At 34.3% G+C, this 22,596-nt stretch overlaps 1 protein-coding gene across 3 annotated transcripts in view; it reads right to left on the reverse strand.

Annotated features, from left to right (window-relative positions):
• The window catches only part of LOC126775523 (zinc finger CCCH domain-containing protein 13), an 82,985-nt gene that overhangs the window by 23,375 nt on the left and 37,014 nt on the right, over positions 1 to 22,596 (reverse strand). For all 3 annotated transcript variants that reach the window (XM_050497533.1, XM_050497534.1, XM_050497531.1), the window contains one exon: positions 1,328 to 1,524. In XM_050497533.1, coding sequence (XP_050353490.1) covers positions 1,328 to 1,492 — 165 coding nt within the window. In that variant the 5' untranslated portion in view covers positions 1,493 to 1,524. The remainder of the gene's footprint in view (positions 1 to 1,327; positions 1,525 to 22,596) is intronic.

The raw sequence follows: 22,596 nt of genomic DNA on the forward strand, positions 1-22,596 counted from the left end.
CTACCGAGAAAATGGCTGTATATAGATGTAATAGTTTAAAAGTAAAATGAAAACTGGTATTCTTGTTTCTTGTTGACCTCATTTTTAATTATAATTTTTAGCCTTGTTGTTTATATAAGCGAAAAAAAGTGTTCATATCAAATTACTCATACATTTCTTGTTATAATATAATTAAAGAGTGCAACTTTCTAAGAATAAAAAAAAGCCATAGTATAAAAAGTTGTAATCTTAATTTTATTCGTAACGAGAAATTAAACGTGATATTTGCAGATAAGTAAAATATATTTTAAACAAGCTTCTCCTGTCAGCTTCAATATACAAACATATTCATACATATCTATGCGCTAAGCGTGTCATGTTTTCTTTTTCTAAAAACCTATATATGACTATACACGTATATTCGTCTTTGTGTTCTTAAAATAATGACATTATAATAATAAATTGTAAAAGTAAGGCGTGCGCGCGCGTGCGTGCATGCGTGCGTGTGTGTGTGTGTGTGTGTGTGTGTGTGTGTGTGTGTGTGTGTGTGTGTATTTTATTCGCTACACGTTACTATTCATACGTATATATACATACGTTTATAGATAATTTATTTATTTAACTCATAAGAATTAATCATATTCCAAGTGATTAGGAATGAAGTCTATGCGTATATTAGAATGACAAGTAAAAGTAGCATTTTCTCAAAATAATTTTTTAATTGTTTGATAAAATTGGCACGCTTGTTTATAGAGTATAATACAAAATATTTACTGGTGGTAGGGCTTTGTGCAAGCTCGTCTGGGTAGGTACCACCCACTCATCAGATATTCTACCGCAAAACAGCAATACTTGATATTGTTGTGTTCCGGTTTGAAGGGTGAGTGAGCCAGTGTAATTACAGGCACAAGGGACATAAAATCTTAGTTCCCAAGGTTGGTGGCGCATTGGATATGTAAGCGATGGTTGACATTTCTTACAATGCCAATGTCTAAGAGCGTTGGTGACCACTTACCATCAGGTGGCCCATATGCTCGTCCGCCTTCCTTTTCTATATAAAAAAAAAAAAAAAAAAAAATATAAGAATATGTTATGCTATTATATCTACATCTGTTTAGACAAAAGTAAGTTTATAAACAATATATGTTAGTTTTTTGTAATATTAATTTACCGTGTATAGTATTCATGATATTGCATATTAAAAAGAACTAATTTCAAATAATGTGATATTTTTAAAATGAGGAAATTGTTGAATATATAAAAGGTCGTGTTTAAATAGTGCACACTACTTTTAAGCATAAAAATATTAGAGCATTATCCACAATTACTTTAATTAAAACAACATTACCTGTAAAGTAACTTTAAAAGGCTCTAAATTCCTCGCTCGCTCTTCAAGGAGTCTTATCGCAGGTAAGGCAAACTCTTCCCCCCTAAGACCTCGCGACTCCTGCGCACCGAGGAACCACACGTAGTAGGAAGCCTTCTTTATATCTTTCTTTAATCTCAACGCCATTTTGATTGAACTTCTATGTCATTGTTGAATATCTGAAATGAAATTTAAAGTTAGATTTCTGACTGTCTGTTTCAAAATCGAAACGTCGCTTTATTAAACATTGAATGAACTACGCAAGCCTACATAAGCAGTTTACAATAACAATAGAAAATAAAAATAAATCAAAAATATTGTAAATATAAAACACAAATTCTGTGTTTAAAGTTATTATTAATAGTAGGATTGACTATTTCGTAGGTTATCTTATTAGGCTGTAGATTCGAAGGTTCTGATTTCAAATTCTGGATCATGTCATTAATAGTTATTGGAATTTTCTATAAAAATAATCTCAGTCGCACCTCATTTAGAATTTGGCAGTTTTTTAATCACGCTTCGCAAATAATGTAAAGCCGTTTGTCCCGCAACTGAATTCTTTCCGATTGGATTGACGTCTCAACGAACTATGAATGAGGAAATAGATAGTGCATAAGTATTCGCGTTCAAACCCTCCTGCACAAATAAGTTAAGTCTTTGATAAGCCACCGTGGCCGAAATTACAAGGAGATTTCTATTATAAGGATTTTTTAACATTTTGTACTTGTCTACAAATATTGATATATATTTCATTTAAGATATTCAAATCTAAACACCGTAATTGCACATGTTATAATTACATTATAATGAATTTGTATTAGGTCAAATGACTTTTGCATACTCTATTAAAATAACTCGGGCACGTCATTGTCCTCGTTTAATTGATAATTTTATATTGTAAGCAAAATTTTACGTGTCAAAATGTTGATTTTCATTAAATGTTAATTATTCATATATGTATACAATAATGCTTGTTTTGTTCGTTTTGTCGAATGATAGCTCTTACGAGTTAAAAGCTAAGTTACAGCTCTTAAAACTTAGTTAGCTGTTAACGCTTGTATGAAAGTTATTGAAATAAATTTAAACTAGATAGTGCGCAAATCTAATCAGATAATTATTTACAAAAATAAATAGTTCATAGTTATCTACACTTTTGTAATAATTAATTTCAATTCTATAATTTAATTATTAATTTTTCACATAACAAAAATTAAAATTAAACACAGATATAGATACAAAAAGCGGTCGCATCACTTGACAACGTTTTTTTTTCCGGACAAACTTTGGTAAGGATATTTGAAAACTAAAATGAACTAGGTGGTTTTACTATTAATATATGTACATTCGTACATACATACTAAACTATTACTACATATTAATTGGTAGGCGGACGGGCAGATGAGCTAAGTGGCCACTACTGCGCATAGGTATTGGCGCTTTAAGAAAAATTAACCATTCCTTACATCGCCAATGCGCCAAGCTTGGCAACTGAGATGTTATGTCTCAGGTGGCTGTAACCACTGGCTGACTAACCTTTCAAACCGGTACACAACGTTACTAAGTATTGCTTTTTTGCGGTAGAATATCTGATAAGTTAACCTACCCAATCAAACTTGAACATCCAGTAAGCGTATCAAGTAAATATATTGTATGTTTTATTATAAGATAAATAGTTTTATATTATTAAATCGCAATGTAATTTATATACAACAATAATCCTCATAGGCAAAATAGTATTATTATTCCTTATAAGTGATATGTATTCAATCCTTGTCCGGGCCCTTAATATTCTGTACTTGAGATGTGTATTGGATACGTGACGAATAGACTATATAAAAATTGTGTGTAAACTTACTTAACAATTGCAAAATCAATAGGCGTCGACAGCCGAGTCTATTGTTACAAACAACAAGGCCTAACCAATACCAACCAACCAACAAAATGAACCAACTTTGTTTTTTGTTTTCTTAAATGATTATCTTTTACTTATCAAAAATACAGTTCTTAATATTTGACAAAAAACATATGAAGCAATTTAGGTGACAGACATCTTATTCTGCAAACAAATCGTTTCATAACATCCATCGCTCATCATTTCATTTGAAAATGTTTGGCTTTGCAAATATTCATTTGCAAAGCTAAACATTATAAAGTTTAATTTATAAAATTTTCATACTCTAACTAAACATATCCAACGACTTAAATCAGCTGATTGTCAAATTATATTTTATGCAATCACAATTTGTCTGGTTATGATTTGTCAAACGAGTAGAATTATTTATGGAACCAGTCGTTTGTAAAAGATAAAAGAATGATTCATTGTCAGTTACATTTTCATCTGTCATTTATCAAATGACAGTAAACCCACACATAATTTAAAAGTTAAAAAAGTTACGTCGATTCGACATATAATCTAAAAATTGAGAATATTCTATAATCAATATATATAGTATTTGTATGTATAATAAAACTGTATTAATTAGAAAAGCTAAGCGTTTGAAGAATTTTATTATATAAGTGTAATTATAAGCCAGTGTAATTACAGGCACAAGGGACATAACATCTTAGTTCCCAAGGTTGGTGGCGCATTGGTGATGTAAGCGATGGTTAACATTTCTTACATGCCAATATCTATGGGCGTTGGTGACCACTTACCATCAGGTGGCCCATATGCTTGTCCGCCTTCCTATTCTATAAAAAAAAGTCAACACCTTGCCCAAGGATGTATGTTTTACGTTTTTATTTACTTCTCGTGTTTATCCAATGCTTGTCACTGTTTCTATCGTCATTATTATTTATTACGGATAAATATATAATAATATTGATGTAAATATACTATGATGCAACCGTAATTGTGCCAACTTTGTTAAAAATATCTCGAAAATATAAACAATATGTTTTCATAAAAATGCAATATATCAGTTGAACATTTTGTTTTAAATATGAAATATTCGAATGCAGGTTGCAATTTTATTGTATGTACACAGCTTGTTGCTGACCGTTTGTTTATTAAGAATTCTCTCACGCATTCATTGCTTCACTTGTTCACAAGCCTTGACTTCTTTTCTTAACAGCTCACTGAGAACATACGAAAACCACTGATACTTATGAAAAATGCTAACATTGCACAATATTTACGATTGCTAAGCACTTTAATTAGGTTTTTTTTTAATAAGGTATGTGGTCCGTTCATTATCATTCATCATATTTGTGTAACAATTTTATAAAAGATATTAAAACGTAGTTTATTTTTCATTTGCTATCGTCAAAACAATATTGCGTTACAAGAAAATAAAGTTATATTTAACTAAGATAATGTATGCTATATCAATTAATTGTTCTACTCTTAATAGAGGGCTCCTAAAACTTGTCAAACATTGTTAAGTTACTGACAAAAACTATTTATTTTTTTTATAAATAAGAAGCGACAAAACAGTTCAGTGCCTTTTTCTCGTCTGTCAAACAAATTTTCATTCTATGACGTTTATTAAAAAAAAAAAATTAATATAAAAGTAGAAAAAAAATGATCGAAACAAATTTACAAAAACGATTAAGGTCACGAATCACAACAACTGGACGAACACTAGTTTATATGAAAGTGATAATTATCAGTTATCGTAAAATGGTCAAATCGATTTTTGTATCGATGAATTGGATCGATTTATATAAACGTTAGCAGGTAACTATAAATAATGTATTGCTATAATAAAACGTTTTTAACGACATGAATAGCGGCATCGATTCACGCGTCAGAATATCGTCTGTTGAGGAGCGTGCTTAACGCACTTTTGCAATCTGTAATTTTATAAAATTACCTTACGGTGTCTATATCGAGTCGAAATTACATACGTTATACTTTTTTATGTAATTAGTTTTTCTTTTTATATATTGCACTGAAATCGCTCATAGGTTGTAAAACTTAAGTCAGCGATGATTGTGGGATCAATTCCAGGAAATGATCACTGAGTTTTCATGTTTAATTTTTGTATATAATAATTCACTACGTGATCCACAGTAAAGCGCAATTAGTGAGGAAGTAAATACTGAAAAGGAATTAATAATAATAATAATGTCCTCCAGACCGATTTCGGCCAGGGCGGCCAATCTCGAGAGAGATTAGCCAACTGCGCAGGAGATAATTTAGTGCACAAGTGTGTGCGCAAACAAAGGTGCACTCTCTATTCCCTAACTCTCATAATCCGATGAGATGGCAATCCGACACGACCGGAAAAAGTCAGGCGCAGGACCAACGGCTTTACGTGCTTTCCGAGACATGGGAGTGGTGTACACTCTCATGTCTTCCACCAATTCCAATTTCCAGACTCCGGGCTGCTAATGAGAATTTTCTGAAAGAAGAACCCAATAACTTTTTATTGGTCTAACCTGGGAAATCAACCCAGGACCTCCGGGTCTGCGGCCTTACATCAAGCCACTAGACGAACGAAGCAGTCAAAAAGGAATTACTTAGTTAAGCAGTGTGAGATTAACTTGGTGGCAGAGCTTTGTGCAAGCTCATCTGGGTTTGAAGAGGCATAGCATCGTACTACCCAAGGTTAGCAGCGCATTGACGGTGAAACGAATGGTTAGTATTTCTCACAGCGCTAATGTTTATGGCGATGGTGACCATAGTTAAGCGTATACATTCGAGTACATAAGCGTCTTATAACTAATATTTATTTCTTGTTATAAAACAAACTTGTCTAGTGAATGTATTATACCAAACAAAAGTTGCCAGTTAAATATTTCGTAACATTAAAAATAATAAAAAAAAAACTATAAGTACAATGGAAATTTTAAATTACTACATAGCGTGTAAAAAAGTACTATTTTGTACTCGCCATGTATAACTATTACATTTTTTCTTAACACTCATTTGTCAAAATTTTAATGAGGTCACGTAATAGCGAATCATACTTTATTTCTTTAAATTATGACCGCAGGCCAAATAACTGACCGTTAGACGCTTTGGAAATGATACAAGAATTTGATTCCGTTAATAGCTGCTATGAAAAAAAAAACGGAGTATACTTTTAAACATACGATTCGTATCGGGTAGTCATATTAGGCGAATAAAAACAAATTAATAAGATTATAAAAAACGCAATTGAAAGACTGAGTTATTAACACGCCCCTTTGCTCGGCGAATATTCAATTTCAGCATATTTTTATTCCATGCAATAATCGTTGCATTCCAACAACATCCCAGAAAGCGTTACCTATGTAAATATAAGGAAATTATGGGACAACCTGCTACAAAAAAATTGTAAACTGCTGTTTTTTCTTTCCAAAATGGTGGTAGATTTTTGATCGTTAATAGTTAGATATTATGCTTCTCAAAAGAATAAAGACTGACTAAAAAATACGAGTCCATATCAAGTTATAACAAAGTTGATATAAATAGTGGGATATCGCATAATATAACACATCTATTAAGCCAATCGTACGGAATGTAAGTCTATGTTTTGTTTACCTCTACTCCTTCTCCCACTATAATATTCTATTCTTCTATATTTTTTTAACGTGTTTAATGTTTTATTTTATTTATTAGGTTTACTTACAATCACTTACACTAATATTAATAAAAAATAAAATTTAAAGAAACAATAAATACAAACTTGTCTAAGTGCAGAGATCAATTAAGAGTAAACACAACATGCGAATGACAAATAGAAACCAGTTCATAAATACAAAAAAATGAAGCTTAAAAAAGGAAGAAACAGAAAATATGATATGAATATGTATGATCTCTCATATTGTATATAATGTATGGTATTTATATATCGTCTTTTTATTTAGAGAATTATCTAGACTTTAGGTATGTCAATGACATTTCGATACTTAAAAAAAAAATTATATATGCAAACATATGATGATAATTGTGTGAAACAATACCTCATTGTTTTTTTTATGTTGCGCCATTATAACATGTGTTTATGGAAATACAATGGTTAATTATTTTTCGTTGTCATCACTTATTGATGGTATTTTAATTAATTTATTCAATAGAATAAAATAAAATATTCCATCGTGTTTTAAAACAATTCCATTGGATTTTTTTTAATTAAATGTATTAAATATGTATATATATTTAATATTGTAACTGAACGTTAAAATTGTCACAAATATACTTCTTTCATTAAATAAATTTTATTCCTATAAAAAAATCGGTATATTGAATCAATCAACTTGTTAATCGAAGTAATAAAAACAAATTATGTATATTTTTTTTTAATCGAAATGATTTTATAATATTTCTTATTGCTTCCATTGGTGGTTATTTACCAGGAAATCGGAATTGCGACACCAATTCACGCATACAGTAGATGTTTTTTTAATATTGATGCGTGTATTTGTTAAATTCCTAAATCTCAGTAATATTAGTTTAGAAATAACGTTGCTCATCAGCTGATTCGTTAAAAACTGATTCCTCCCTTTCTGTCATTAATGACTTGACATTCGAAAGAAGAAGACACAGCATTGTTAAAATAATCACGCGCTATATATAAGACCGTTATTTCTCAAATATAAAAATACGCACCAATTATATATTCAATCGTGTTTTACGTTCAAATGCAACCGAGTTAATTGACGATCTTTCACTTTTACTTAAAGCACAATAAGTTTAACTAAACATATTTATTAATCATGGGAAATCCGTAGAACAATACGATGAGAGACGAGATGCCGAATATTAAGGTCAGTCGGTTATGAGGCTCACATACCTGTTTTGAAAGCGCATTGTATTTTTATACTACGAAAATATCTGGCTATTAACATATCAGGTTGTGTGAAATTAGTCATCACATTTATCTAGTTAAAATTTTTTAAGTGATATACAAATACTAGCAATGCTATTCTGTAAGAAATCACTTCATAACTCACCTATGAAATGCTGTTATAACCCAATTATGGTGGTATACTATTTTGATGCGTGTACTTTTGTAGTGTAATGATTATTATGGTCAATGTCGCATTTGACTTTTTTTGACATTTCATGACCGTTTTCTACGGTGAGTTTCGAGGTTGTTCTTTTAAAAGAGCCTTACTGAGTTTAAGTCACGGTCAATAATCTAAATATCTGACTATAACACCATAAAATTGTCCTCATCGGGATAAGATACTAGCATTGTAAGAAAATCACTACTAAGACCGAGAGTATGAGTTATTTTGATGCTAATATGTAGTTGAGTTTTTAAATAAGTCTAGTAATCTGTCTATGTAAATCTTAATAAATAAAAAAAGATTGTTTCTTTATATGTTTGTCCTCTACACGTTCTTAAAATAATCATCCGATTGTGATGAAACTTTGATGAGTTTTTTTGCGTGCGCCTGCGAAGTTTCCTGGGATAAAAACACAAGAATTTTTTCTATGTATATTTGTCCTTAAATATAAACATTCTGTGAGGACCCTTATTCTATCCGTGTGACGCCGGGACAGTTGCTAGTACTCGATAATAATCAAGAAATACTAAGGAGCTTATTAATGATTGATTTCTTAATATTGATCGAATTTATTTTTATCTAGTTTATCATTGTTGGTACTTGATTATTTAAAAAAAAAAACCTGTTTCAAAGATTTCTTCATAAAGCAAAATTGAATTTTATTTACAAATGATTCTATTAACAGGTGCGTCGGCGTGTAACCCGCCACGGTACTTGAAGGCGAGTTAGTGGGTGACGCAAGTTTCACCAAACAATCAAATCTCAATCGGTTATAACAGTTTTCCAATGAACTGGAATGTAACCTTGATTTAACCAATTTGGAAAGCGGTCATTGTCCTTTGAGACACAAAACATAAATTATTGTTAATGCTTTTTCTGTTTCTCATAAAAAATATATTATTAAATATACATTTTTTTTATTGATTATTGAAGTATGTGGGCCCGACGTGGATGAGGACTCGATGGTAAGTAAATAACATATAATAACAAAATATAAACAATTCAAGCACGAGATGAATTATAAACACAAATTAAGCATATGAAAATTCAGTGGTGCTTGCTCGGATTTGAACCCACAATCATCAAGATTCACGCGTTCTAACCATTAGGCCACCTCGGCAGTGGAAGCGTGCTGGGCCCATATATTACAGAATTATAATATTAAATTGTAAACATAAATTAAACACTTAGACTTTCTATGATATCATTTCAAACATTAGGTAATGTAAGGGATCAGTTTTGACCTTTAACTTAAGCTTTTCTTTTGAAATTATGATTGCCACACCATACTATGACATATTCATACGTCGTATTTAACAAGAGCGATGTGATTTTGATAGAAATTATCCTAGGACAGTTATAATAGGCAATAACAAAACAACCTGTCCCTTGTGGACAATCATCATTAAAACAATCTCGCATTGGTTATAGTATTAAATATTATATTCTTTTATTAGATACACGGTCATTGACCTGTATGGTAAAAACAATGTGATTGTCCGTTGTTAGGTACTTTTATAGCGATTCTTTATATATTCGCTACGTATCGCTTGGGCATAAATAATTACATTGTTCTCTTATGTAACGTGGAAGTCATGTGGAATTTTAATGATGTATTTGTGTTGTTGTTATAAATGATTCGACAATCATGTTATTATTGCGTTTAAAAAATAATAATTAAAATTACAGAATATTAGAATTTCGTGTTATTTTATATTATAATTTGTAAACTAGATTTAATTATTATTTGCAGATATTTGTTTCCTTAACAGATTTGGCCTTGAATTCTAGAAGAAAAAAATATATTTTATTTCATACTTTGTGGAAATTAAACAAATCGATAATAAATTTTAAACTCTTTATTCGATACTTATGCTTGTCTCAAACCTTAAAATTACAAATTTAGTAATTGTTATATTGGTACCGAAATTTTCCAGGCTCAGGCAGGATAAAACGCATTCCGTTAGAACGCCACGGTAGCATGCGAAAGCGATCCCGTGGCGCTTCTCGTTAACACGGAAAGGGTACCGCTGGTGTTTTAGTGGGTATTCCGATGTTCGGGGCGCACTCGGCGCCTTGGACACCGGCGAGACCCACATACCCCCCACTGTTCCGAGGGGGAAACGCGTAATGCGTTTTTCCAGCGTTAAAAAAAAGGATAAAACGCATGGATTTTAACCAAATACGCGGGTTCAAATCCGATCAAGCACCTCTGATTTTTCATATTTAACTTACTTTTATTGTTTACTGGAATTATTGATTTGAAAGTAAATATTTCAAATATCAATACATTAAAAATAAATAAAGTATATAATTTATGTATAGGGAAATAATGTAATAAATAGTATCACTGCGTTTTCCTACTTCCTACACATGTGTATCAACCGTGACATGAAGACAAACTAATAACGTTTAAGCGACAGTATCGCGGTTACCGTTATAGCCTGCCGTTAACGGTTAACGTCACAGTTAACTGTTATGTAACCCGCACCCGTGCCAACCCGCAACCTTGGTTAATTGCAACCCACGTAGTGCGCTGGGTCACGAAAGCGCTAAGATTATCCCTATAACAACTTCTATCACTACTTGTAATGTTTTGTATATATATGCTTCTTATATATAAATAATTAATAATAAAGTCTATCGCAGAGCCGTCGTCGACTAAGACTTAGATAGAATCCTGAATTCTTTTCTCATGATTCCGAGTTCAAAGATTCGAGTTGAAATAAATTTTCATGGGCTTAAAATGTTTAACCATCATCTCGTCCTCGGCGGTGCAAGGAGACATCGTGAGGAAACGTAAATGGCAGAAGAAAATCTTCCACGTGGATGTGGAGCAGCGGGTTGGAGTATGCTCCAGATTTTCTCCTCAAAAAGGTGAGGCCAACCCAGCAGAGGGACACTTACATGTTGTTATTTTCCTTTTTATATACGAGTATATAAAATTTTATATATATATATATATATATTCCCTTAAGCTTTTTAGATGAAATATAAATAATTTATAAGTAAACACAGCAAAACAGAGAAAACAAGAATAAAATGTAATAAAATAAAACGATGTTACTAAATCAGTATAATAATAATAATGTCCTCCATAATTTTGGCCACGGCGGCCAATCTTAGTAGTTAATCTTAATCTTTGCGCAGGACCTATTATAGTGCACAAGTGTTAACGGAAACACATGTGCACTCTCTAGCTCCCTAACTCTCATAATCCGATAAGACTGCCAATGCGCCACCAACATTGGGAATTGATGTCTCATGTGCCTGTTACACTGGCTCACATAACCTTCCAACCTGAACACAAAAATATTTATATTGCTTTTTGGCGGTAGAATATTTATAAGCCGAGATGGCCTAGTGGTAAGAACGCGTGAATCTTAACCGATGATCGTGGGTTCAAATCCGGGCAAGCACCACTGAATTTTCATGTGCTTAATTTGTAATTATAAATCATCTCGTGCTTGACGGTGAAGGAAAACATCGTGAGGAAACCTGCATGTGTCTAATTTCACTGAAATTCTGCCACATGTGTATTCCACCAACCCGCATTGGAGCAGCGTGGTGGAATAAGCTCCAAACCTTCTCCTCAAAAAGAGGTGCGGAGGCCTTTAGCCCAGCAGTGGGACATTCACAGGCTGTTACGGTAGAATATTTGATGTTCTTGCACAAAGCGTTATCACCAAGTAGAATATTTGATAAAATTTAAATGTTAGGTACATACTACAAATTATATTCATATTACTAGGTTTAAAGTCCAATTATACGCATTACGGGGTAATTCGTAGTGGGACAATTAGGGCAGAATGATGGAAGTACATATGCCTATTGTTGGTGTCGATTCTTTAGCTGGGCTTGTCTTCCGTCCGCAATCCGTGCTAGTATAATAGCTTATTGTTCTACTAAGTCACGATTTATTAATAACAGGCAATTTTCACACTTATACAGACGTTATAGGAACTAATTTAGCTTGATAATCCACGATGTCATATAAGCACACAGTTTTATTGTCCTAAAGAATAGGTCGGTGTGAACTTTGTGGAAACAATTCGTTTGTAAATTATTTACTTTAACTTTATAATTTCAAATCTATGTTTACTATTATCCGCCATATTGGATTCGAGGTGGCATACGTCATAAAACAAAATCAAAATATGTTTTTCTTATAAGCTACTAAATCGTCATCAGTTCGGAATATAAATACTAACAAAAATAACTAACTAAAAAACTCAGTAGATACTATGCAACGTAATAATAATAATAATAATAATCTTTATTTGAAAATATAAGCATTACAGTATTTACACCAAGTCGCTTATATCTACACTAATTACTAAATATTTTTTAATTATTCATACTAATTTAACATAACATACTACAAGGATAAATAAAATAAAATTTAGTAAAACAAAAATAGAATTAAAATTTGTAAACTAAATAAGCTTAAATCTATTTAGGAACCACAAAATTAATTTTTAAAATTCTGAAATATATAAATTTGTTTGAACATAGCATAAAAGGGATCATAAAATATGTCTACATCTCGACAACGTACGAAGTCATTTAAAAGTTTAACAGCCCTAGCAGTGGGGCTGTTGCTAGCTTGGGGAGAATGCCACATAGGTGGATAGCAAAACAATCTATGTTGCCGTCTTCATATCCAAGCATATATTTGTCGGGAACATATAAATATAAATATATTGAAATATTATAATAAACTTTTTATATTTTAAATTAAATATTATTCATTTTAACGATAAATTTAGATTAAATTTATAACAAAAACAACTTATAAATATAGCACTTATCTTATTTGAATATCTATAACATTCAATACAGTACAGTACAGTAACAGCCTGTTAATGTCCCACTGCTGGGCTAAGGCCTCCTCTCCCTTTTGAGGAGAAGGTTTGGAGCTTATTCCACCACGCTGCTCCAATGCGGGTTGGTAGAATACACATGTGCCAGAATTTCAATGAAATTAGACACATGCAGGTTTCCTCACGATGTTTTCCTTCACCGTCAAGCACGAGACGAATTATAAACACAAATTAAGCACATGAAAATTCAGTGGTGCTTGCCCGGGATTGAACCCACGATCACCGGTTAAGATTCACGCGTTCTAACCACTAGATAACATTCAATGTAAATGAATAAACAACAAGAACGCTAAATAGCATTAAATTGAAAAAGAACGGGATGTCGATGAAAAAATAAACCTAAAATGTACCGTTGATATTTATTTCTTTAAACTAATCGGTAAGAAGTTATCGAAAATGGCTTAAAAACTCGGTGCACTCGATCGAGTCATGTTTTTATTTAGTTTTACGTAAAGAAAGCCGGAAATTAACCGGCAAATGGCGAGTAATTAATTAACTATCGCGACTTTAATTTGTCGTTCAATTCCAAGCACATTTTACATATAGGATAATTAGGTCGTGTTTGCAAATGAGTTAAAACATACATTAACCGTCTGTGACGCGGCAATGATGGCGCGGAAACTATTCGAGCTAGGAACTTTTCATGTAATGTTCTATAATCGTTGTTTGTGGGTGATTGGTTAAAGCTGTCTTCTTCTTTCGAATGTCAAATCAATGATGATAGAAAGAGAGAAATCTTTTTTTAAATAAACAGCACCTTTATAAGTAAGGCCGCTATTATATACCTATAAATATTAGAAGAAGCATATATTGTCTTGTTTCTACATATTCTCTAACTTGCTAGCAAACATGACCGCTCAGTTAATAGGTACTCATTTTAATCTTATCATCTTAATCTGTTTCTTTGTATTTCTGAACATTTTTTTTTGATAACATTAAAGGCATTGTATTTATATACTTTTAAGATAACTGTCATAGAACTAATAAAGATGCGTACGTGTGCGTAGGTACTTGCGTGTGTGTGTTACTTTATCAAATAATAGCCTATTGATGTACGGAAATAAGTTTCTTAAATTAAATAATGATAACAAGAATGTAGAAAATAATTTTACTGTTAAATCGCTTTTAAAATTTTCCGATTGAATAAACCAACCAGTCTTCATTGGTTACCAACCTCGGCCAACCTATTAGATATTTTGGAGCATTAGCGATGAAAGGATGGTTAATATTTCTTACATCGCCATTGTCTATGGGCGGTGGTGACCACTTAACATCAAGTGGCCCATTTGCAGGTCCGCCTTCCTATAGCATACAAAAAAATATACGCTATTAGTTCAAGGTACAATTATTTTCTTAACGGGATAATAATCTGCGGTTAAATTATTTTACATAATCTTTTGGCTCAATAGAAGAAAAAAATATTTTGTAAGACCGACGATCGAATCTTATTTTAATCGAACACACATTTGCTCAGGTTTAGGTATTTATAAGTATGACGCAACTTCCTGTAGCGGAAGTCCGCCGATGCCGGTCAACAGACGTATTACTTTCAAACCACTTGTCAATGGAACAGTGAACTAAATACGTATTTAAATAACGTTTTTATTCAATTCAAATAGCCTATTATGATTGTTAACCGATGGTAGAGCTTTGTACTAGCCCGTCTGGGTAAATACTACCTACTCATAATATTAAAAACAAAGCCGAGATGGCCTAGTGGTTAGAACACGTGAATCTTTACCGATGTTCTTGGGTTCAAGCCCGGGTAAGCATCACTGAAGTTGCTTAATTTGTGTTTATAATTCATATCGTGCTTGACAGTGAAGGAAAACATCATGAGGAAACGTGCATGTGTCTAATTTCACTGAAATCCTCCCACATGTGTATTCCACCAAACCACATTGGAGCAGCGTGGTGAAATATGTAAGTTCCAAAATTTCTCCTCAAAAAAAAAAAGTAGAGGACGCCTTAACCCTGCAGTGGGATATTCACTTAACATATTCTACCGCTAAGCAGCACACCTTACTATTGTTGAGTTCCGGTTTGAAGGGTGAGGGAGCCAGTGTGATGTGGCCAACTACAGGCACAATTTAGTACGTAATTTCACAGGTTTGAGTTAAATGTAAAACCACTTTACGTCGTAAACGAAGTCGTAAACTTAAGTTTAAATTATTTATCTGTTTCGAATGAAGTATCTATTTATTTTTACTACTGCCAATTAATTTAAGAACTGTAGTGAAATCGATAGTCATAAAAAATATTATACAAAATTAACCATTACTTTACAATTCCAAAACAGAGGAGCGAAAGTTCAAACTAGCTTTAACTGAAACCAGGTTTATGCAATAAACTTGTGCCACTAACGATTAAAAGTCGAGTAAGCATTCTAAATCAATCAAGTTCGTAACTACAATATCCGTTAAAATTGCACTTCACTCAGACGTTGCTGTCAAATACGTACGGATGTTGATTTGACTCGACAAAATATATTATTGTATTAATTTAGGAAGTAGCTCTGTCGATTGCATATGGATGATATTATCTGCCTGTTGAATACATAGCATTATATTAGGCATTTACTATTAGAGATTTATGTAGGAAATTAAAAGGACCGATTAAAAATCAAAATTCAAGTGTATATTACCCATTACGGAATGAGAACACCCCCTCGGTCCGCATACCCCGCCGCCCCCAGGGTCGCCTGTATACCTACAGTTTACCAGTTTTAAATCAGAATATTATCATTAAATACGTGTAAATTAATTTAATTTAAAAGAAATACATTGTTAGTAAAATAATTTAAATGATTTTTATATAAACCTCTTAAAGTAAAAGTCATCACTAATATAACTTTTATAAATGTTGATTAGGAACCATTAATTATGATATTAAAATTATTTAAAATATATTTCTTTTTTTTAGAAAAAGTTACTTTTTATATTTACTTTTAATAATAAAGGTAATAATGTCCTGCAATCCGATTTCGGTCACGGCGGTCAAACTCAAGCGATTCTCTCTCTCTGCGAGCACTCTCTATTCCCTAGCTCAAATAATCTGATGGGACGGCAACTCGACACGACCGGAAAGAGTTCCTGCCCAGGATCGACGGCTTTACGTGCTTTCCGAGGCACGTTAGTGTACACGCTTCCAACTTCCAGACTCCAGGCTGTTACTTAGAATTTTCTGTCAGAATAACTCAAGCAGTTTTTATTGGACTGACCTGGGAATTGAACCTAGGACCTTCGGGTCTACGGCTTTACATCTAGCCACTAGATCAACGAGGCAGATTTACTTTTACAATTTTTTTTTGAGTATCAATTAAATAGCTGCAATTATTTCCTTACCTTCAACGTTTTTAACATAACATAATCAATACGATTAAAACATTTGTTATAAAAATAACAAAAATATAATAACGATATAAAATTTCGTGCAGCTTCATAGCGCGTACTTAAGCGACGACATCTTGTATGTACGTGTTAATATTAGTTAAGTAGAGGCTCTTAAAGGTCAATGACCCGAGATAAGATTATAATTAAAGTAGATATGCGATTAAAGTACAGTAATATCAGAAACTGCGCATTACAAACTGTGATAGGTTATTATTATTATTAAGCAAATTATTTTAATAACAACTTAAATTTATTCTTATAACTTAGGATAATATATTGAAGCCTAATGTCTGACTTGGCTAGTTCTCATATAAGATGTTATGTCCCTTGTGCCTATAGTTACACTGGCTCAAACCGGAACACAATAATACTGAATGCTGCTGTTTTGCGGTAGAATATATGGTGAGTGGGTAGTACTTACCCAGACGAGCTTGCACCCTACCACCAAGTATATGCGATATATTATAAACATTATATAAAAAAATATATTTTAGTAGTTATTCATACCAGTTCCGCGCGTTCAAAGAGTGCGGAGTTCACCTCTGTGTTATTTTTTTAAATCATGATATATAAACTGATTGGCATTTGTCCTATAAGAAATATTAACCATTCCTTACATAGCTTAAGCGCCACCAACCTTGGTAACTAGCAAGTTATGTCCCTCCAAACCGGAACAGAGCAATACCAAGTATTGCTGTTTAGCGGTAGAAAATATGATGACCTACCGACGGGCTGGCATAAAGCCCTACCAAGTATTTTTTTATTATACAGTTACAGCCTGTGAATGTCCCACTACTGGGCTAAGGCCTCATCTCGCTTTTTGAGGAGAAAGTTTTTAATTAATGCACATAATATAATTGGAGTCGCAAATACCATGTATAGCCTAATAAAAACATTAAGCAAGTTTGAACATTCAAAATGTGTTCTTTTGTATTTATTGCGGTACTAAGACTTAAACAGCATTACTGTGAAATTCCCACAACTAAGGAACTAATCAGTAGCGATAGCAAAATAATTGGTTTGAAACTATTAGTAATACTGATAAAAATACAATTAATGTTTGTAACACTAAGAGATTCATTGTTCTGTTTTTAATGTTTGCAAGATTTTGAAATAAGTACAGTGTTTTGCTAACGATACCAAAATATTTCATATGAGCATTTGCACTGTATCATTCTCATGATTGGTTCAAGGTTTGTCTTTTAGTTCACGCGTAAATAATTTGAATAACACTTAGAATTTTATAATTGGAGCATAATTACTGGCCGTTTTATAGACATGTAACAATTTGTAAGATAGAAACAAATTTTATTTAAGAAATTTAATTAAAGAAAACGAAACTAGGGCACAGACTAATAATGTATTTGACATTGTGTACAATGTAAAATTAAATACTTTTCTATGTAATTAAATTTGAATATTCTTAAATTATTCCAATTTTGATTTAAATTAGAAACCAAAAAGTTTTTAATAAAATAACCTATAAAACTTCCGCTTGAAGTTTATTCATTTTAGTTAATAACTAGAATATAGTTTTTATTTTAATTATATTTAAAATCCAGACATTATTTAAAAACTTAAATCTGTTGTGAAGACCCGCTAAAACAAATAGTATATTATATATATTTATGTCGCTTAGGCCTGTAGTTAGATTGGGAGGGGGGCGATGGGCGTCTTGTCCGGCGTCGGGTAGGCTGTGGCGTTCCACAGGGGTCAGTTCTCGGCCCAATTCTGTGGAACGTTGGCTTCGACTGGCTCCTGCGGACATCCGTCCTTCCCAGAATGGGGGTGTTGTGCTATGCGGACGACACTCTCATCACGGCGACAGGGCGGAATTATCAGGAGGCGGCTCGCCTGGCCGAAGTCGGTACGTCGCTCACAGTGGACCGCATAGGAATGTTGGGCTTGAGGGTCTCCATCTCAAAAACGGAGGCCCTCTTATTCCACGGTCCACGTCGAGGCCCCCCTCGAGGGGCGTTTATCACCGTCCAGGGGACGGTGATTAAGGTGCAGGCCCACATGAAGTATCTGGGCCTGACCCTGGACGGAAGATGGAGCTTCGGGCAGCATTTTGTCCAACTTGGCCCGAAGCTCATCAACGCTGCTGCTGCCTTAAGCCGGCTCCTACCAAATGTAGGAGGGCCGGAAACGCCATGCCGGCGATTATACGCCGGTGTTGTGCGGTCCATGGCTCTGTACGGTGCTCCCATCTGGGTGGACGCTCTCACCGCTCGGAACAAGGTTCTCTTGCGAAGGCCGCAGAGAATCATAGCGGTGAGGGTGATACGCGGATATCGTACGGTGTCGTGGACGGCGGCAACACTTCTCGCGGGCGATCCGCCTTGGGAGCTCCAGGCGGAGGTGCTCGCGGAAGTGTACCGGTTCCGGGCGGAAGTGAGGTCGCGTGGCGACCGTCCAGGGTTGGAGGAGGTGCTGCGAATCAGGACTCTCGCCCAGCAAGCCCTGATTCGCAGGTGGGAGGAGGATCTGAGGTCCCCATCAGCAGGCCTGGCGACAGTGGAGGCGATCCGTCCCCACTTGAGTCGCTGGGTAACGAGAAAAGGCGGCACACTGACCTTCAGACTGACTCAGGTGCTTACTGGACATGGGTGCTTCGGTAAGTACCTGCACGGAATAGTCAGGCGGGAGGTAACGCCCTCCTGCCACGAGTGTGGTGCGCCTACGGACACGGCATGCCACACTCTGATGGAGTGTGCCGCTTGGGGGCCTCAGCGCCTTTCCCTGGCGACTTTAATCGGCGGAGACCTTTCGCTGCCGAGCGTGATAAATGCCATGCTTGGTAGCGAAAGGTGCTGGATGGAGATGGTCTCCTTCTGCGAAAATGTCATGTCGCAGAAGGAGGCCGCGGAGCGGGAGCGCGAGGAGAGTGCCTCCGCTGACCCGCTTCGCCGAAGAAGACCGGGGAGAAGACGCCGGCGCTATGCGCATCTTCTCCTTCCGCCGTGAGTGTCGCCGGGGCCAGGGGGTCTCTGTACCCCGAGTACCCCCTAGGATTTGGAGGCCCGCAGAAGCGGGCCAACCGTCGGGACGGCACGGTAGTATGCGCAAGCGATCCCGTGACGTCCCCCGACAAGATGGAGTGGGTACCGCTGGTTTTTTAGTGGGTATTCCGGCGCCTTCAGCGCCGGCGAGTCCCACATACCCCCCACCTCATGTGGGGGAAACACATAAATGTGTTTTTCCAGCGAGAAAAAAAAAAAAAAAAGGCCTGTAGTTAGATTGGCTTACTCACCCTTCAAACCGAAAAACAACAATAAGCATTGCTGTTTGGCGGTAGAAAACATATGACGAGTGGTTGGGATCCAGACAGGCTTGGACACCGAGTGGAATATAATGGCATGGTTGGTAGATACTTTCCTTACACGCCGCAGGTTGTGGTTTCGATTCCCACCCAGGACAGTCATTTGTATGCATGAACATGTCTGTTTGTCCTGAGTCTGTGTGTAATTATCTATATAAGTATGTATTTACAAAAGAAAAGTATTATATGTAGTATATCAGTTGTCTGGTTCCTATAGTAAAAGCTCTGCTCAGTTTGGGATCAGACGATAATGTCCCAGGATATTATAATTGTTATTATAAAAAGGTTCAATACTGATTAGTGATTATTGATTAAGCTCGAGCGAAGTTTCGCTCAGCGAAATTGCTATGAATTAAAACACTTAATGCCACCAAGTTCATTATTCAAAGATTTAAAGAAAGTATTTAATGGGTTACAAAACAGGTACCAATGTTTTAATTGCAAATTATATACGAGAGAAAACCGATTGAATATAATCACATGTATGGAAGTGAATTGAAGGAAAGCGGTCAGGTTCAATTCTTACTAATTCAACATTTGATTCCGGATTTAATTTGACACAATGCATAATTTCTCTTTATAGCACGCTCTTGTGTATGTGTGATGTTTATTATCAAATCAAAAGCGATTACAAATGTATAGAGTATTGTTATTACTTCAAAACTTTAGCAGCGAAAGTCATTAGCATTCATTCTCGCTTCGATACTTCCATCTATAAAGCGTCTTATATGTGAAGATGCTATATAATATGTTATATTAGGAAAATATATAGTTTTACATACATATAAATCAAGTGTGATTCGCACCGTGTAGACAAGATATGACTTGGTCAAAGTGAAATCATCTCATGTCGTATAAAAAGCCGAGATGGCCCTGTGGTAAGAACGAGTGAATCTTAACCGATGATCGTGGGTTCAAACCCGGGCAAGCACCACTGAATTTTCATGTGCTTAATTTGTGATTATAATTCATTTCGTGCTTTACGGTGAAGGAAAACATCGTGAGGAAACCTGCATGTGTCTAATTTCACTGAAATTCTGCCACATGTGAATTTTACCAACCCGCATTGGAGCAGCGTGGTGGAATAAGCTCCAAACCTTCTCCTCAAAAAGAGGAGAGGAGGCCTTTAGCCCAGCAGTGGGACATTCACAGGCTGTTACGGAGACAAGATATAAGTTCATCTTACAATACTTATCTAAGATACCGAGCGCTTTGGAACTTTTATATATATTTTTGTATGCAGCTTCATCCGCCTGTTAAGAAGAAGGGGGGGGGGGGGGCAAGTGTTAGATATAAAACGGCTTATGTCCTTCGTTGAATTTCAAGCTTGCCTTATACCAAATATCATTAAAAGCGTAACAGACAGCGATAATAATTTTTTACTGAGAAAAACATATATATTATTAAATTTTAATCACTAATACTATGGATACCTAAGAGACTATAATATTTCATCTTAAGTTATAGACTAATGATACTATACAATGCTATATTTTTTTTAATAAAATATCGTGTAAGATATACCTAAGCTTATTTTCATGTCTAAGTTTTATGAGAATCGATACTATTATTTTTACCATAATCTTTTGTTATAATGTGTTTTCCTTATTCAATATATAACCATACAGCTTAGCAATTCTTTTAACTTTTAATATAGACTATAAAATAACGACAATGATTATTTTTCTACAACTAAAATCATAAAAAAGGTTATAATATAACATTTATTTTAATAATAATTATACATGGAACTAACCGTAAGTAGATGAGTATATAAGAAAAAACAATCGAAGGTTCTCGATTGGTTTTCGTTGCTTCAATAATTGAGAGTTGTTTAGACTTCTTAATAAGAGCCAGAGAAAGTGTTTATGTAACAATTTAATTGTCATATCGATTTCGTCATAATCTAAAATTAAATTTCATCGAATACATTATATGTGGTCAATGAACTTTGATTGTAAAAATTGTTTTTTTAACCAGAGTTGTTAAGTTAAGATATTAGAAACTAGTTTTCGACTGTGGCTTCGCTCGCTTGTTATCTTCGCATTTATAAAAAAACATATGATGTCTTCTTCATTACATCGAATTTTGACTATATTTTTTTATTTAACTGTAAAACAAGCGGGCACAGATCACACGTACATCGTCAGTTTGTATCTTTTTCAATGTTATTAACAACATCCAATTGAAGGTGTGTCTAGTGTTGACTTCCTGGTGGTTATCTAGCTCTAACCGGTCTAGGGACAGGATAACGGGATAGCTGAGACGTTATCCTGCTTACATAGTTGGTACATTTATAATATTTAAAAATATATTTAAACTTTATTTATCACATCGGATCTATCATATAAACAAATACATTTTTTCAACATTAAAATAACAGACATATGTGCGTTCTGCATACACTACTGATATTGAAAATATTCATTCAAAGTATGTTATTACTTAAAAAAATATTATCCCATGTGAAAAGACCCTTATATTCTGCTGGCAGGCAAGACCTACGTGTACAAACGCGCTGTCAACGACCCCGTCCGTTACCTCACATTTGAGTATGATCCGAAGTGTATCACGCCTTTTACATGTATACAGTATGTTACTCCTTATAGAGAGCAAGAAAAAAATATATATATTTGGTATGAGTGCGAGTGAGTAATATGTTGTACCAGAGCATATAAACCAATTTATTATTTATATCCAAATTTATTAATA

The sequence above is a fragment of the Nymphalis io genome, chromosome 18, assembly GCF_905147045.1.
Source record: "Nymphalis io chromosome 18, ilAglIoxx1.1, whole genome shotgun sequence".
In the NCBI taxonomy this organism is placed as follows: domain Eukaryota; kingdom Metazoa; phylum Arthropoda; class Insecta; order Lepidoptera; family Nymphalidae; genus Nymphalis; species Nymphalis io.